Source organism: Malaya genurostris, chromosome 2, assembly GCF_030247185.1.
Source record: "Malaya genurostris strain Urasoe2022 chromosome 2, Malgen_1.1, whole genome shotgun sequence".
NCBI lineage: Eukaryota > Metazoa > Arthropoda > Insecta > Diptera > Culicidae > Malaya > Malaya genurostris.
Genome location: NC_080571.1, coordinates 343,968,994 through 343,988,106, shown reverse-complemented (window position 1 = coordinate 343,988,106; position 19,113 = coordinate 343,968,994). Strand labels below are relative to the sequence as shown.

General features: G+C 39.9%; 1 protein-coding gene across 3 annotated transcripts in view; it reads left to right on the top strand.

Moving 5' to 3' along the window:
• The window catches only part of LOC131431918 (uncharacterized), a 150,365-nt gene extending 133,883 nt beyond the window's left edge, over positions 1–16,482 (top strand). For all 3 annotated transcript variants that reach the window (XM_058597877.1, XM_058597876.1, XM_058597875.1), the window contains exon 3: positions 10,132–16,482. In XM_058597877.1, coding sequence (XP_058453860.1) covers positions 10,132–14,771 — 4,640 coding nt within the window. In that variant the 3' untranslated portion in view covers positions 14,772–16,482. The remainder of the gene's footprint in view (positions 1–10,131) is intronic.
• Positions 16,483–19,113: the final 2,631 nt, after the last annotated feature.

The window sequence follows — 19,113 nt, the reverse complement described above, 5'->3', positions numbered from 1 at the left end:
GCAATTGCTACTGCTAATTGAGATGATGATTGGTAAATGATCGCTACCGTGTAAATCAGGCAATATTTTCCAGGTGCAATCTAGTCGAATTGATGTTAAGCAAAGAGATAGATCTAATGCACTTGGGCGTGCCGGAGGTCTTGGGAGGAGACAAGCTTTCTTAAGAATTTCTACAAAATATCATGACTTGAGATGAATGTTGCCAAAATATTAAGTGAAATATATTTCAATTCCATGTAGCTTTTAGCAATATGAAACACGTTACTCTTACTTGGATTATGCATTAAAAAGCTTTTAAATGGTAGTCTAATAACAACTACGTGAAAAGCAATGTATGTTAATTATAATGTGATTATTTTTTTAGTGTACACTTTCCAGAAGAAAATATTTAGACTATATGAAGGCACACGAAAGCCACACGACGTGGATCTAATGGCGTTTTCGTTTTTAATTTGCACTACACCGGTGCAGTTCATGAGGCATGAATGAACGAACAAACATGACGAAAACATAAACAGTAACCATTGACTACAATAAACGATTCCATTGCACAGAGCAACAGCACTGATGTAGTGCTTTAGGTAAAAACGAACGGTTTCTGTGCAGCTTTCGCTACACCGGTGTAGTGCAATTTAAAAACGAAAACGACATAATTGAGTTTCGGGTATAATTTACCATTCCAAATGTCAGTTTTAGAGCTTCGATATAATGCCTGTGGTTGCTTGGATGAGAAATGATATGGAAGCGTCAAAGCTTCAATGTCTTATGCTTGAGTAGGTTGGCACCTACGATGGAATTCTAATCACTCCCATAGAATACCAGCCAATGATCAATAATACAACGACAATTTGCTCCGATATTTCAAATCGTTTCGGTTTTTGTTGCGAGAGCAGCATGATCAAATATGCGAAAGCTTTTGAACTATCCTCCCAAATTGGGTGGGAAAACGAATCGCGTATGTATTCACGTGCGGGAGAGGAGAAGAGGAGAGAAAAAAATAAATCGCAACAACAACAACGATAATGACGTTGACGCTGACGAGGGTGATTCGTCGTTGGTTGTGTGAACTCACAGAACTCACCTCTCTTTCACTCCAATGGCTTGTCGCAGGGAAGTACATGAAAGTAGCCACAAATGGTCGTGGAAAAAAAAACTACCGCTAGTGTGATCAGATCAGGGTGGGTGGGACCGAGGGTGAAAATAACATTTGTACAGCGAGGGTGCAGAGGAGAAAAAAAATCTGCTAGGCTATATATAATAGCTTCATGAAAAAGCTTGCAGTTAGGGTGGAAAATTGGTGGAAAATTTTCCTGTATTCTTTTTCCTCATCAGCTTCCGCAATGCTGCACTGTGATGTTCTGGGGTTTCATGTAGGACGGACAGTTCCGTTTGGTAGGCAGTACCGTGGAGCTACGTGGGTATTTCGGTTTGGGGTGAACAAAAAAACCATCATTCGATGGATGGGTTTCGTGGAGGAACGTCAATTGAATGAACAGAGATACGGGATACGATGTGCCGGGTTTTTTTTTCAACGGAAAATAACGGGCGTGTTCGCTGTTTGATTCGTATGAAGTTCCGGTGGGACCGCATGATTTGCGATACTGGGTGTGGTCAGTTGTTTGGAGATTTGAATGAAGGATAAACAAGTGTTTCGTTTCCATAAAACTTTGGAGTTTTGTATTGTATGTTTTGAAATAATTAAGCTTCAATATGTTTTAGTTGATAGTATGATGCTGATTATCAAACTTATTTTTGTATGTTGGTTTGCTTTAATTGGTGGCCAACCGTATTATAGGTAGAACTCCAGGACATTCGATCTTAAGGAGTGTATCGAAAATAAGCTATCCACATACATTTGTGTTGTACGCATGTATTTGTGATGGTTTTTCATGCTCAGATCACAGCATGCTGTGCGTTTGGCTGTCAGCTTTCGTTTGTTTTTGCGTTTTCAAAATTTCTCGTATTGAAAAGAAAGTGAAAATTAAGGTTCTTGACACATGGCTAAGCGAGAAGGGTATTACTATGCGAAAATTGGCGAAGCGGTTTGGAATTCATCATGCCAGTGTTAAAACCATCATTAGTATGTTTGGGGAACATTATCCTTTGGATGAGCTACCAGGAAGAAGTAGAGAACCCGGTTCTTCCAACCCGAAACTGGACCAGAAAGTGGTATCTCTAATCATGAAGAACAAATCAATGTCAATACGTGATTTGGCCTAAAAAGCAGGAACGAGTGTCGGAATGATCCAGCGTATCAAGAGGCGAAACCACCTGAAGACCCACAAGAAGCAGAAAATCTCGAAACAAAGTGTAGAACAGAAGAAGCGAGCAGCAACAAGGGTCCGGATATTGTATTCGCGTCTTTTGCAGTGCCCGGATGCATGCGTTTTGATGGACGACGAGACCTATGTGAAGGTACACAATACTTTACTGTCGTCTTTGGGAAGGATGAGAGCGATGCGGACAGGTCGATTCAAGTGGAGAAATTCGGTCGAAAAATTCTTGTATGGCAAGCTATATGTTCCTGTGGTTTGAAGACAACCATTTTTACACTATTGGAACTATAAATGCAGAAGTCTATCGATCTGCGTGTCTCCAGAAGAGATGGCTGCCTTCATATAGGAAGCATAGTACACCTCCACTGTTTTGGCCGGATTTAGCGTCGGCTCATTATGCCAAAACCACTCTCAATTGGCTTGCGGAAAATTGTATAAATTTCGTTGAGAAAATATCAATCCACCAAATTGCTCTCAGCTTCGACCCATCGAACGTTACTGGGCAATCGTGAAGAGGGTCTTCAAGAAAACTGGTAAGGCAGCTGGGAGCATGCAGGAGCTCAAAAAAAATTGGGCTCAAGCGTCAAGAAAGTGCGATGCAACACTTGTCCGGAGCCTAAATGAAGAGCGTTCGATCAGAAGTTCGAAAATTCGTGAAGGAATAACTTAAATTTCATCCGGTTTTCATTATGCTCAAGTCTAATTTTTAGTTTGAATAAAATATCGTTTTTAATCATAATTTGAAAGAAAAATTTGTGGATAGCTTATTTTCGATACACTCCTTAAACGAAAAACCTTAAGAAAGGTTTACTACTATCATTTTTCCCAGATGTTCTCTTCGACTGTAGAACTTAAAATTAGATTACACAGAGCTAATTTGATTAAAACTGGTAAAACTTACCTTCTTTATCAGACTTTTCATGTCTGAAAATATTTGAAACCCTCATCACTTTTCTATTTGGTAAACATTTATTCGTTGTTCAAAACCATTTTCTAGTGTCGCTTTTTTTCCCTTTTGGCAACACTCAGGTCCTCGAAATCCATCTAAGAAATACAGTACTGTTCAACTGCATTTCTTCGGTGCTGATATTTCATCGGTTGAGCACTAAACTGCACATGATGGACCTGCACAAGAAAAAGAAGAGGAAGAAGGGATTCCGACGTGCCAGCATTTCGCTTACGCTTACCATTGCCCGACAGAACTACAGAAGCTTATGCTTTCGAAGAGATACTGCCAGGTACTGACTGGTCCAACTATGCCAACAATTATCCCCCCGTGCCAGTCACAGCATCCGATGGACAAACGGTCCGGAGAAGCCATTCCCGGTTCGAAATAAGAAACGAAAAAAAAACTTCATCCCTTTCCGAGAACCGACTCTCTTTCCAAGGCCGGCAAAGGATGAAAAGAAATGGAAAATAATTTAGAATTTTTGTCGATTAAGTCCACCCTCCCACACCTGAATCGTTTCCCGGATTGCCCGAAAAGATGTTTTTCATTCGTGCTATATTTTGCTGGCACGATCCTTTCGAATTTTTCGCAAATTTTTCACTGGGATCTGCCAGCCAAGAGGGTGGCCGGAAAGAAACGAAAAGTCGTCAGCAATTTACAAAGTTTACATCAGAGCTTGTGTTTGTACTGTTTCGCATTTTTTTATTCCATGATTGCATTTCGGAATTCAATTTTACATTACTGCTGGTCGGGCAGTTTTCGGTTTTTGGCTGATAACAAGAACCGACACTTTTACACGGTTAACTATCCGTTACTTGCGGTTACTTGTTTATATGAGAATAAGTGCGGTTAGGACATATCTGTATTGTACTGTAAATTCATGGGGAGAAAAATATTAACTAATCGCTAATCTAAAAAGCTCGAAAGTTATGTTTTTAACGATGAACATCCAATCCCGAAAGCAAATCGAATGCTAATATAATCTGTAAGAATTCGGCGAGGGTTTGATCGGTTGTTGATGACAAGTTAAGAACGAAGAAGGCCATGGAATCATTGAATCCAACTGAGTTCTGTGAAGAAGCAACTATTCAAATAACAAAATAATCACACTATGAGTTAAAACATGTTATAACTCCGATTTCATGTTTTAAGCGAAATAACATGTTTTCCCATAGTGTTATTTCATATTCAAAAACGTCACATTAAAACATGTTTTTCCGAAATAACATGATATAATCATCAGTCAAGCACAACCCTCTCAGCACTTTCCGTCATTTTTGACTGTGTCAATTGACAAGCTTGCGTCGAGCCCATTTTTTAATCAAAGTAGCCATGTAATTATCAAAGAACAAATCCTTCAAATCTGTTTTTAAAAGGGGAAGTGAAAATGAATCCGTTAAAAAAATTGAGAAAAGTGAAACTAAAAACGCGGAAGTGAAAATAAAAAAAAACTAGGTGGAGCCAAGCCCACATAGAATTGCTGGTGGAGCTGTGGGTAGGTAAAGTATCGGATCTACGCGGTAGCCGCAAAAATAGCCATGTTTACCAAGAAATAAAGCATGAGCTTGACAAAAGAGGTTTTTTTTGTAGGAACTGAAGAGATAAAAGTGAGAATTCACAATCTCACTTCAAAATATAAGTAAGTAAAACCTGAGTAGAATAGGAAAAAATAATGATTTTTGCTTTTCAGAAAAGAGAATGTACTCATCGGTCCTTCGGGGGGGGATCACCGTCGATTTGGCCTTTGTACAATAGAATCCATTCATTTCTCGGAACGTTCCCCATAAATAACGTATCAAATCAAATTGGAGAGAGTATATTCGAAGCATCAATAGGTATAAAAAAGTTCCCTCCCTTGAACATTTTAAATTCATAAATGAGAAAATATGTACTTGTGTTTCATACAAATACGAAATTGCAGGTGCGAACGACATTGAAATCGCCGAAGAATGTATGGAAGCTTCAGATCCAGAATCACCTCATCAACAATCATCGGATCTTGAGCCGGCAACGCAATTAAGGGCTGAAAAAAAAGAAAAATTCATTTAATAATGAAATACTAAAACGTTGGAGTCAAATGGACGAAGAAATCAGAAAGCAACAAGACTACTTGGAAAGGACTGATGAAAAACTGTTCGAATTAGAATCACGACGAACAGATCTTCTTGAAACATTAGTAGCTAACACAACAGAGATGAAAAATGCTTTCATTACATTTTTAAGCTCCAGAGATTAACAGAGAAATTAGTTAATAATAAAATGATTTGTTCTGACTTACTAACATATTCAGCTATGGCATGCCTTATATGTTCAGCGTTGTCATCAGTATCGTTTATAATAGCTGCTTCTTCGGGAATATCTCGATTCTTTTCATTATTTTGCTATGTAGGACACAACAAGCCTTAATGATAAACGATGCATTCTCTATTTTATTATTTATTCCTTTACCATTTCGACGAAATCGAGCCTTGATATGCCCAAAAGCATTTTCAACGACCCTTCGAGTACTGGCTTGGGCAAAATTATAGTTTTTTTCTGATACTCATCCCCCCGGACGTTGAAAGGATAGGGTTTCATCATTGATTTTGAATATCTGAAAGCAGAGTCTTCAATAACAATAATTGGCACATTGACACAACATATGTTTCTTGAGAGCTCATTGATTAATGGGTTTTCCGTTAGATGTTTTTTTTTTAAATTCGTAAATTTGTGAATCGTTGCATCTTCCCGGACTTCGATATCTGTGAAATAAAGAAAAATTTTATTAGCACAACTAGTTCTTTTGAAAGAATGAATGATCAATAGTTCTTTTTTTTGAGAACGGTAGTTCTTCAGTTCAAAGTCGTGGACCTTTTTTGAATCTACGAAACCTCAGTTCTAATTGAGATTTCGGTTAGTCATTCAACAGGCAAATTAACTATGAAAAGAATGAATGAACGGCTCTCGAGAACTAGTTCTTTTAATAGAACCCTGCATCACTGAACGGTTCTTAGAAATGAACTGTTTCGCCCATCTCTAGTGTGAACATAGTATTATACTATGTTCACACTATGCGTTAAAACCTGTTATACCTCCGATTTCATGTTTTAAGCGAAATAACATGTTTTCTCATCACGCTATTTCATATTCAAAAACGTCACATTAAAACGTGTGTTTTCTCAAATAACACGATATAATCGTCAGTCAATCACAATCTTCTTAGATCTTTCCGTCGTTTTTTACTATGTCAACTGACAAGCCTGCTTCAAACCCGTTTTTCAATCAAAGTAGCCATGTAATCATGATAGAACAAATCCTCCAAATATGCTTTCAAATGAAGAAAATTGAATGAAAAAGCGGAAACGTGAGGACAAAAATCTAGAGAAAAAACTCGGTGGAGCCAAGCCGACATAGAACTGCTGGTAGAGTTGTGGGCAGATATAATATCGGATCTGCGCGTCAGCCGTCAGAATAGCCATGTTTACGAAGAAATAAAGTATGAGCTTGGTAAAAGACGCTTTTTTGTAGGAACTGAAGAAATGAAAGTGAGAATTCACAATCTCACTTCAAAATATAAGTGTGTAAAGCCTTAGTAAAAATAATTCCGAGAAAAAGAACATAATTTCTGCTTTTCACAAAAGAGAAGGCATCAGTCCTTCGGAGGAATAACTTTCGATTTGGCCTTTGTACAGTAAAAACCATTCATTTCTCGGGACCCCACGAACACGATTTCATTTTTATTCACCATCTTTTTCGATGTCCTTATTTAATTTATACTCTCTGGTGTACGGAAAATCTTACAGTGAAAAGAAAATTGCTTAAAATTGTGATTTCGAAAGAAGTTAAACAGATTCCAGCGAAGACAATTGTTTTTGCTCCAACATCTTCTCGGTAAGAAGAATTATAAAGTAGACCACATCAGGATGATCTCATTTACTCTTTTTAATTTCAGTTTCAATTTCGTATCACCTCCTGTTTAGCTTTTGTTTTCTGAGACAGCGCACAGTGATTCTGCCAGAGGACAAAAATAAAGAAAATACTACTGTTTATTTACTCAAATTTGATATTTTCCGTCATTGTCAGATAATTTTTTGAAAATTTTGTTCATCTTGCCAATAACAGTTCGGCTGAAAAGTTCGTATCGTTTAATAGAAACACACATTTTTTTGCCAAAATTCGTTTTTATTATTCAACATAATTGCCATCAGAGGCGATACAGCGATTATAGCGATCTTCCAACTTTTCGATACCATTTTTGTAGTACGATTTGTCCTTTGCCTCAAAATAGGCCTCAGTTTCAGCGATTACCCCTTCATTGCTTCTAAATTTTTTACCAGCGAGCATTCTCTTGAGGTCTGAGAACAGGAAAAAGTCACTGGGGGGCAAATCTGGAGAATACGGTGGATGAGGGAGCAATTCGAAGCCCAATTCGTTCAATTTCAGCATGGTTTTCATCGACTTGTGACACGGTGCATTGTCTTGATGAAACAAAACTTTTTTCTTCTTCAAATGAGGCCGTTTTTTTGAAATTTCGTCCTTCTAACGCTCTAATAACGCTATATAATAGTCACTGTTGATGGTTTTTCCCTTTTCAAGGTAGTCGATGAAAATTATACAGACGCCATAACCTTACCGGCCGATTGTTGAGTCTTTCAACGCTTTGGGTTCGGTTAATCGCGTGCAGTCCACTCAGCTGACTGTCGATTGGACTCCGGAGTGAAGTGATGGAGCCATGTTTCGTCCATTGTTATATATCAACGAAAAAAATCGGTTTTATTTCGATATAACAGCTCCAAACACTGCTCAGAATCATCAATTCGTTGTTGTTTTTGATCGATTGTGAGCTCACGCGGCACCCATTTTGCACAAAGCTTTCTCATATCCAAATATTCGTGAATAATATGTCCAACACGTTCCTTTGATATCTTTAGGGTGTCAGCTAACTCGATCAACTTCACTTTACGGTCATTGAAAATCATTTTGTGGATTTTTTCACATTTTCATCGGTAACAGCCTCTTTTGGACGTCCACTGCGTTCATCGTCTTCGGTGCTCATATGACCAGTACGAAATTTTGCAAACCACTTACGAATTGCTGCTTCGCCCGGTGCAGAGTCTGGATAACACTCATCAAGCCATTTTTTGGTATCGGCGGCACTTTTTTTCATCAAAAAGTAGTGTTTCATCAACACACGAAATTCCTTCTTTTTCCATTTTTTTCACAATAACAAAAGTAGCTTCACTCAAAATGCAATATCTCACAAACTAATAATCAGACAGCTGTCAAATTTATACACGTATCTTTTGAAGGTTGGTACTAACTGAAAATGGTATGGATTTAATTCTAGTGGCGCCCTCTCATAGAAACGATACGAACTTTCCAGCCGATCTGTTATGTTAGATTTCAAAAGGTGGCAGGCTAGAACAGTTCAAGAGAAAGAAGCCTTATCGCACAGAAAAAAGTTCATCCAGTTAGAACTTAGATCCAAATTAATACTAATAGACAAACCACGCAGTGAAGGAAACTGGAAACTCGAATGCTGGCAATACGACTCGGAATAATAAGAGGATATATTAGAATTATATTAGGATAAGAATTCTATGTAAAAGTGATGCTACGTCGAAGAAAAACTTATGTAAACTGCCTTAAGAAATAAACGTACTTACGAAAAAAGAATTTTTTTTAGGAATTCCAATATCGTTGCGGATGTTACTGGATAGAATAGGGAACTGATTGATAAGTGCAACGTAATACTCCAGTGTTTAGCGTCAGGCTATGTTTCTAGTAGTGAGAGTGCTATTTATTGAATAATATTGATCCGCGAAACTAAAGATGGCCAAGCGGCGGAAACTGATAATTTACCGTCCCAAAATTCAACGATGTTAACCTGTTAACCGACCGAAGCGCCGTCTACATGTCATTGTCGGTGTTGTCGGATTTCTATGGAATGTGTGAAAGTTTAAAAGTCGATCGTGTCATTCAGACTGAAGGTCTAGGGTTGGTCTGCAGCGAACCCATTCGCGAGTGTTTTTATTTCATTCTTTCAGTGGTCGTCTGCACTGTCACTCAAAATAACAGTTTCTACCAAATTTTTTACTATACGTATCAAACAACACATTTAAATTAGACTTTTTTGAGAGCAGCACTTAGACACCGCATCTTGCTCCCAGTGATGCCAACTTGGCTCGATCGAACGATAGTACATTTGATCGAAAACTTTAGATCGTTGAGATACAATAAAATTATAAACAATCCAAGTGATTTCCTTGAGGAACTCCAGAGGTTACAGCAAATGGCGATGTTGTACAGTCTCTTATTGGCACTATCATTTCACGACCAGTTAGATATGATTGAAGCCAATTTAGATATGATTCGTTGAATACCAGTCTACTTAACTTGGAGATCGTTATGTGATGATTGATTTTGTCGAATGCAGTAGAGACATCGGTGTATATATGATAGAATCTACTTGTAGTCGTGCTTGTAAAGAAAGTATGATGAAGGAAGCGTATAATTTATATATACGATATAATTTCAAACAGCTTCGATAGAGTGCACAAAGTAGCAATTTCACGGTAGTTGAATACTATACCCTTGTTTACATAGGATTTCTTCCATATTTCAGGAAAAATTCCAGAACTCAAAGAACAATTAAGAATGTTGGATAGTGGAACTAACAAAAGAATTAGAACCATTTCTTATCACCACGGATGGAATCTCGTCGGATACAGCACTAGATGAACGTTTTAACTTTTTCTCCACTGAAGAAAACATTTGCTAGAACCGCCTTCTCGTAAATTCTGGTTTTATCATTAAGAATCCATTATTAAGCGATTAGATTGTACTTTTATAGCAGCAAACGAAATCAACATTATTCAGTAAAAGCAAGTTAGTAATGCAGCATTCACTTGTTTTCTTTTCTTTCAGGTATTTTCCTCCACATCTGGAAGAATCCTCCGCAGTACGAAATCTATAAGATGTTCATCGATAAACGCCAACTGCTCACCTATCTAAGGGCGATTGCGAACGAGCTAAAAAAAATCATCACCCTGCCGTGTTACAATCTAACACCGCCTCCCAGTCCTCCGTCTACTGAGTCTACTTCATCATCAGAACCTCCCGCCGGCAAAGACCGGCCAGGCCACCGATTCCGCTGGTCATCGGAGCTGAATCGGGACTTACTGTTTTGCTTCTATGTCGTCACTTCGGGCGATCGAAACAAGATCGGATATCGAAAGCGGCTTCGTGAGTTGTGGTGTAAGCGACACTCCGCGCACAGTCATCTATCCGAACAGAATCTCTTCAATCAACTCCGCAGAATTCATCGAGATCACCTGCTGCCGGCTGACATCTGCCGGAAGCTTCTTTCGGAAGCCAGCAGCTACGGGTTCGGTTACCATTGTTCGTTTACGCAACCGATCAAGATATCCGATAAGAACCGAAAAGTGTTCAGAAAATTAGCCAAAAGTTACAGTCGAATGAAGGAACTTCACTCGATCAAACGAGCGTTGACTTATGTAAACTCTGTCGTAGATATGAAGTTTAACCCCGGTCGGGAAATCGATGTGCTAGCCATGAAACGAGTCGTCCAGGTGCTCTGCGAAACCATTAGAACTAGTAAAGATACCGTCAATGTTCGAAAACATATTGTTAGTTTCCTAAATGTTCTGACCCCTAGATATCTGGTAGGCGATACAAAAGTACGTTATTATCTGTCACATTGTCGTAGGGACTTTTCGTCGTTGCTGGAGATCGCCGACGAAGAAATTAACTATGCCGAGTTGCACCGTAATCTTAAGATCCTTAGAAATCTCTTGTTGTATGTAGAGAATTTAGAGTACATATTAGCTGTGAAGTCTCTGATGCATCGTCTGTACGATAGTAAATGTCTCGAGGAAATTAAGTCTTATTATGCTTTCATATTTCGTCACAACTCGAAAGATTTGCTGAAAGATTTTGAGTTTGCTCCGTTTCTTCTTTTGGAACTGGACGCAATTCTGGAAGCGATTGCCGTTGAACAATGCACCGTTGGATCTACCGGGAACGATCGTATTGACCGAATGAAACGTTTGCTTCGCAGTGAGATCGATGGCTACAAATTCCTCCATCAGCATTTCAGTAACGCAATGCTGCTGGTTGACGGAATTGTTTCGAAGATCAAGTCGAATCAGAATTACGACAAAATACGCCACCTGCTACGATCTCATCTGCGAGTGCTGCAACAAAAACGCAAAGTGAACGGTCAATTTTTGACTCGCTTCAAATCGGAACTGGTCACCTTTCTGTACGATGATTTGGGACGTTCGGCGAACGACGAACCTTCGAATTCGACGAGACTTATATTGCTAACTACAGCAATGCTGTTCTCCGTCGATAACCATTCGATCGGTCGGGGCGGCGATGGGGATACTTACTTTCAGAAATATCTACTGTCGCCTCTGTTGGACAACCATTCGGAAACGATTGCTTCGCTGGAAAGAAGAACTGGCCACTCGCTATCGTTTCTTGCCCATGATCCGAACTTTCAGAAAGCAAAAGAAAGTTCCAAAAAACGATACGAACTGCTTCGTCAATGCTTGCTTAAACACAGAATTCCATTCGATGCGTCCATGCTTCAGGACTTTCGGCGCGATGACGAAAAGATCTCGGTGGAAAAGATCAACCAGTTGCAGGTTCTGTTTCTGGATCCGAACATGAACCTCCGGACGTTCCAGCGAGTGGAGGAAATTGCCTTTGAAATGGCAATGCTGGAAGCGACGTGGTCCTTGTCGGACAAGCTGTTGAACAACGCCGAGAGTTTGACCAATCCGGTACCCGTGCTAACCGGACGGAATCTACGGAACTACTTGACGCATGGAAACTTAACCTACGAGGTGCTGATTCCGAACGTAAGCGCCAAAACGATCATGCAAAACGCGCTAAGTATCATAAAACTTTCGAAGAATATAATTTCGGAAATCTACGAACGGAGAAGCTGGGATTTCCGGGATCGTTTGGATTGCCTTCGGTATCAGGTGAACGTTTTGGAGGGATTTCGGTTTCAAAGTTGTGACGAAATACGAGACACCATCAAGCGAGATCAGTATTTGATTGGGCGGGATCATCTAACGTTTGGAATTGTTGATCGGTTAGTGCAGACGCAGAGCTGCCTGCTGTTGGGACATCTCCTGGACTTGGCCCATACGGATGAGTTGTATAAAATCCTATCGTATCTACTGGATGATGTTCGGGCCATTTCTTGCGGTGCCTCTTTTCACGAGCTACCGAAGGATGTCGGCGCTAGGATTCGTTTCTGTTACCAGCTAGCCATGTTGAGTAACGAAGAGGACATTCTGCTGAAAATAGTCACGGATTTCGGACATGAACAGATTGATTCGATTTCGACGATTTTCAACTTTGATCAAATGTTTACCAGCTTCCTGGAGAACCATCCCGACTACGACGTCAACACGGAGCCGAACGCGGAAATTCTTCATTGTGCAGTTTTATCGGGAAATGTGGAATTGCTGAATTTGCTGCTCGATCAATGTAACGATCTGAACCAAAGAAATGCTTGCAAACTGACCCCGCTGGATGTGGCTTGTAAGCTAAGCAATATAGAAATGATTAAAACTCTGACAAATGCCGGTGCGAAATGGTTTACCAATGATTTGCGCCAGTACACGTGGCTTTTTCTCAACAACGATTACGAAGCGATTATATTTCTCAAGAACAACGATCTACTAGGGGATAAAATAGCACGAAACTGTATCAATCTGTTCCTGCAGTACTGCGAGGATGACAAGGAAGAAATAGTGGAGTTCATGCTAAACTACGTGGATTTTACGGAGCTTTATCCGGTGGCTGCAAAGTTCCGAAGAATGCACGTTTTGAATTACATGATCGCAAATGACCCACGGGTCGGCATCAACATTAACCGAAAGGATTGGTGTGGCCAAACCGCACTTCATGTGTCCAGTATGAACGGATTTCGGGAAGTTGTACAGTTTCTGTTGCACCATCAGGGAGATCCACAGATACTGGACTTGGCCGGAAATTCTCCACTCCACTTCGCTGTTCAAAATGGAGACACCAAGATAGCTAAACTGTTGTTGAAACACGGTACGTGTGTTAGTACGAAAAATTCACTAAATCTTACTCCGTTGGACTTAGCTGTAAAATTGGGACACCTAGGAATGATAAAATTGTTACTTAAGCAAACGCAGCCTGCGCAAACGGTGATCATTCCGGAAGTGATCCATTCGGTGGACGTTCTGAGCATGCTCCGAATCTCCGATGTACAGTACAAATTAGAACATAACCAAGAACACAAATTCTACGATCCGCTATCGCCATTACATCTCGTCGAAAATGTACAGGACATACGAATTTTAATGCGGTACTTTGATGTAAATATCCGATCGCCTAGATTTTTGGACACTCCTCTACACCTCGCATGTTTAGCCAACGATTTGAGTGTAGTTCGAATGTTGCTTGCCCAAGGAGCAAATCCGAATCTGACCAATTACGATCATTTGTCTGCCCTGGATGTGGCGGTGATCAATCAGAACGTGAACATAGTACGAGCTATTCTTCCCTACCTGGAACGGCCCTGTCAGGAACGACTAAACGTAGCTTTAGAATTGGCCGCCAAAAAAGGAAACCTAGAAATATCGAAGTCGTTACTGGAAAATGGAGCGGATATCTCAATTCTTCGATTGATTGTGAACCAACCGAAGCTGCTGCATACAGCGGCCCGGAAAGGTTTTGTAAAAATCTTGCAGTATTTCCTAGAAGAGAACATATTCACTGTTAACGACGAGGACTCCACCGGGTCCACTGCTCTGTTTCAGGCTGTAATCAATGGAAACCTAGAAACGATCGAGTGTCTTCTCAAGCACGGTGCCGACGTAACACATTCGAACAAGGCTGGCCAGAATGTCATCTCGACGGCTACGATGTTTGGGAATCTGGATATCGTTAAGTATTTTATCAACAACTTTCCGGAAATTTCGAGTTATGTTCTTTTGCCGCATGTCGGTCAGAATACCTCCCTCCACATAGCCGTCCTGAAAGAATCCGTACCGATGGTAAACTACTTTATCAAACTGCACAAAGATAACCAGTACCACTTGAACGGCCAGAACCAGGAGGGCTTCACGGCCATTCACATTTGCGCCCAAACAGGAAACGAACGGATATTCTGGCTGCTGTTGGATCATGGCGCAGACCCCACGATTCCGTTGAGCAACGGGCAGTCCATCTTGCATACGGCCGTGTCCAACAATCACTTGAATATCGTACGCATTATCTTACGGTGGGCGTTGGTCGATGTGAACACCGTAGACTGCAACCAGCGATCCATTCTGCACTATGCCGTATACTCGAAAAGCATAACCGTGGTCAGGTTGGTCCTGAAGATTCGTGGACTGCAAATCGATCGACAGGACCGCAACGGAAACAGCGCACTTCACCTAGCGGCTGATAATCAGTACATCGATATCTACAATCTGCTGCAGAAGCGCGTTCGGAACGATTTGACAAACCATAACCGGAAACGTGCAATCGATGTTCTGCTTCGAAAGTAGACTGGGAAAAATGTAAAAAAATGTGTTTATAGGTTAGCAAGAGGTGTAACTTTTCAGTGTTTTAGTAACAGATATAACTACAACATAGAAATATATAACCATTCTCTGATATATGCCTACAGAATCTGCCGAGAATATTTTTCTGGATAAATGCTCGAGTCTACTTCACGTACTTTTGTATTTTAAAGTTTAATTAGAATCTAATAGCTTTCAAATCGATCTATTTTAAGTTATAATAAGTAATAAGTGAGGTTGGTCTGGTGCTGGGACATTGTTCGGAGTTCATGCTATTTACTTCATCTGGCTCCAGATCGTACCGACAGGGATTTATAATTCTATTGTCATGTTCGCTTGATGCCAAGCCTAACCCAGCGATGTCAGATCTACGGAAATCTCCGTAGATCAACGGATTCGAACATCCGTAGATCCGTAGAGAAAATCTACGGAAATTTGATTTTTTCTACGGAAATCTACGGAAATTTAAATTTATCAACGGAGAACTACGGAGACTAGTTTTGTCTCCCAAGCAAAAAAAAAAAAGCTTTTCACCGCGAGAGCTTCCGAGAAAATTGTCAATTAACGGAAATTACACCACTGCTATCTGGCATCGCTGAACCCAGTTTCCAGCCTAACTGCTGTCAAATCGTTCGTATGAAGCCAGTTTCGAAACTAGTTTCATTGTCATTGAACTGAAATTCGGATTAGTTCCGAACCATATTCTTATATCGGGATTGCTTACACCGCCTTTGCTAAATGCATGGAAATTGTTTGTTGAAACTACTCTGGGCAAAAACGGACAGTGAAAAATTAAGTACGATTCAGACGGTCCGGCTTCTTCCGTCACCGTCACCGGAACGTCAGCGTCCGTCACCGTCATTCTGATTCACACGATCCGGTTTCCTATCCATGTCCGGCATGTCATTTTCTTACACGTAGAATTTGAAGAACTTAGTTTCGCACAATTTTAATCCACTAATACAAAATCTGGGAGCTTTTGAAGCCAATCGATCTGTTGTTTTCCTACCTTTTAATCGAATAAATAACTTTCAAAATTAACTAGAAAGTGGTAAAAACAAAACAATCAGTTCCACTCAACATCGTAACGTACTTTGCAAATCTACTGATAAGTTTAATTACTTATATGTGGTATATTTCGTTTAAGAGTGGGATCTTGACACCGAATACATACATAACAAACGTCAGCTCAATACCGTAATCATATGAATCGTGCATGTGTGCGATAATCACAGTCCGTCAAATATTCTTCCGGAGAAATGTTGACGGAGCTTGCCGTTGACGGACGTTGACGTTCCGGATCTTTGCTGGATCGTGTGAATGCGCAAAGGGAAAACTCATTTGACTGATTTTGACGGAGGCTGACGTTCCGGTGACGGTGACGGTGACGGAAGAAGCCGTATCGTCTGAATCGTATATTAAAAAGCTAGAACAAAAGAAATATTTTTTAGGAAAATTTGCTCTATTGAAATAACTGTAGCACTAAAACCGTTACTACACTGGCGTCTTCGGCAAATCGGTTTGATATAAGTTTCTCTACAATTTTCCTGTAGGATTGGTCCTCTATCTCATCACATTCGGAAAATAATTATTGAATCTCCCTAATAGTAATATTCATCCTAATACCATTCGCATCAAAATATGACATATCTGACACTGATCATTTCTTCGTAAGACATCATAGCTCTAAGTTTAAGACTAATGCCCCGTTTACACTTCTGCTGGCTGCCAGCATGCTGGTGTCAGTGTACTGCCCTCTTAGGAAAAAACGTTCAACTGTGGTCCAATGATCCAAAGTATTAGACCAACGAAGGACCACCGTTGAACGTTTTTTTCCTAAGAGGGCAGTACACTGACACCAGCATGCTGGCAACCAGCAGAAGTGTAAACGGGGCATAAGCCACAAATGTTTTTGGTCCCCTAAATTATCCTGCGGGACCACTGTGCCTTGTGCTAGCACAAACCCACATTATCGAACCAGATTGACAGTGACATTATAAATCTCGGTTAATTTTTCAAAAGGGCGTATAAGCAAGTGACCGTTTCTCTTTGTTTACTTTCTCTTCCATTAATCACCAAGTGGTTTCCACGTTTATCACTCAACTCTTTGCATGAAATGATACCCGAAACTTTCGACTTTTAAACAGAATAGTGATATCAAAGAAAATCTTTTTAATCACATCACAATAATCGAAAGAGAGCCTTAATGAAAAATCAACCGAGAAATGTCATTGAATATTCGCTCATTTTATGAATGTGTTAATGTAAAATTTAGGCGACTCAAGCAGAGATGCCAGATCTACAGATTTGTCTGTAAATCTGCAGATTTCGTACATAGTGCTGCAGACAGTTTTTGTTGTGCAGACTTTCGAGAATCCAGTTTTTTGCAGACTTTCGTCAAAATTCACAGACTTTTGAAATTTTTTTTTTTTTTTTCATAAATACGTTTATTTCATAGGCAATATACATAAGTTTTTCTTCGCCGTGGCATCCACAATACATAGTAGTTTAAACCTAATACATTTCGAATATCATATTAGTATGTTGGTACTCATTAGTTAATCTAAACACTGTTTTTATCAAGCGAGTTGCTATTTTAAATTACATTAAATAAAATACATTTATTTTGTACATGATCTTATAACTATTTCAGGATTGTTTGTATCAGTTCACCACTTATATTCAATATCCTATAGTTGGCTATTGGTTGAACTCATGGAAGAGAAAACAGTTTAACATAAAATAAAATTTGAATTGGAACTCCAATGGATTTAATGAAATGATAAAGAAGTTTCATGTATGGAAGGTCACGACAAGCAAGAATGTCGCGAATTGGGACATTGGATAGTCTACCTTGGGTACGCAAGGAATTTATTAGTTGAGATCTGACATCACGAAACTCCACGCATGTCCAAACAACATGGTCAATATCGCGGTAACCTTCGCCGCAAGCACAATGATTAGTCTCGGAAAGTCCAATTCGAAGGAGATGTGCATCTAACGTGTAGTGATTGGACATGAGTCTGGACATCACACGAATGAAATCTCTACTCACATCCAGTCCCCTGAACCATGCCTTTGTCGATATTTTAGGAATAATTGAGTGCATCCACCGACCCAGATCATCTTTATCCCAAGAAGCTTGCCAGCTGGCAAGTGTTCTTTGGCGAGACGCGCTATAGAATTCGTTGAAAGCAATCGGTCTCTCATAAATTTCACCCTCAATAGCACCACGTTTGGCTAAAATATCGGCTCTTTCATTGCCTGGAATGGAGCAATGAGCCGGAACCCAAACTATTGTGATTAGATAATTATTATTCAATATGTCGTTCAGACACTGTTTTATTTTACCCAAGAAAAACGGTTCATTTTTGCCAGCAGCGTTTGAGCGAATGGCTTCAATTGCACTCAGACTATCTGTGAAGAGGAAATAATGGTTTGGAGATAATGTGACGATTACATTCAAGCTATAATGAACTGCTGCTAACTCTGCTATATAAACAGATGCAGGTTCTTGAAGCTTGAATGAGGCCGAAACATTATTGTTGAACATACCAAACCCTGTCGCTTCTTCCATTCGCGATCCGTCCGTGTAAAACATTTTCTCAGAGTTAATATGCCTGAACTTACTTGAAAATATTTTTGGGATTTCCATAGAGCGTAGGTGGTCCGGGATTCCACGCACTTCGCGCTGCATGGATGTGTCGAAAAATAAAGTTGAGTCAGGTACATTTAGGAGGCTGACACGGATAGGAATATATCTTGAAGGGTTGATTTCCTGTGACATATGGTTAAAATATACTGTCATGAATTTTGTTTGAGATCGAAGCTCGACTAGTCGTTCGAAATTATTAATTACCATGGGATTCAGCACATCACATCTTATTAGCAGGCGTGATGAAAGCTCCCAAAATCGATCTTTTAATGGAAGAACTCCCGCCAGAACTTCAAGACTCATTGTATGTGTCGAATGCATGCAGCCTAAAGCAATTCGCAAACAACGGTACTGAATTCGCTCAAGTTTGATAATATGAGAATTTGCAGCGGAACGAAAACAAACGCATCCATATTCCATCACTGAAAGTATCGTTGTCTGATACAATTTTATTAGATCTTGCGGATGAGCACCCCACCAAGACCCTGTTATTGTTCGAAGAAAATTTACTCTTTGTTGGCATTTCGTTATCAGATACCTAATGTGTCCTCCCCACGTGCATTTGGAATCAAACCACACCCCGAGGTATTTGAAAGTCAAAACCTGTTCGATTATTCTTCCCATCATATGAAGCTGAAGTTGCGCGGGATCATGCTTTTTTGAAAAGACGAC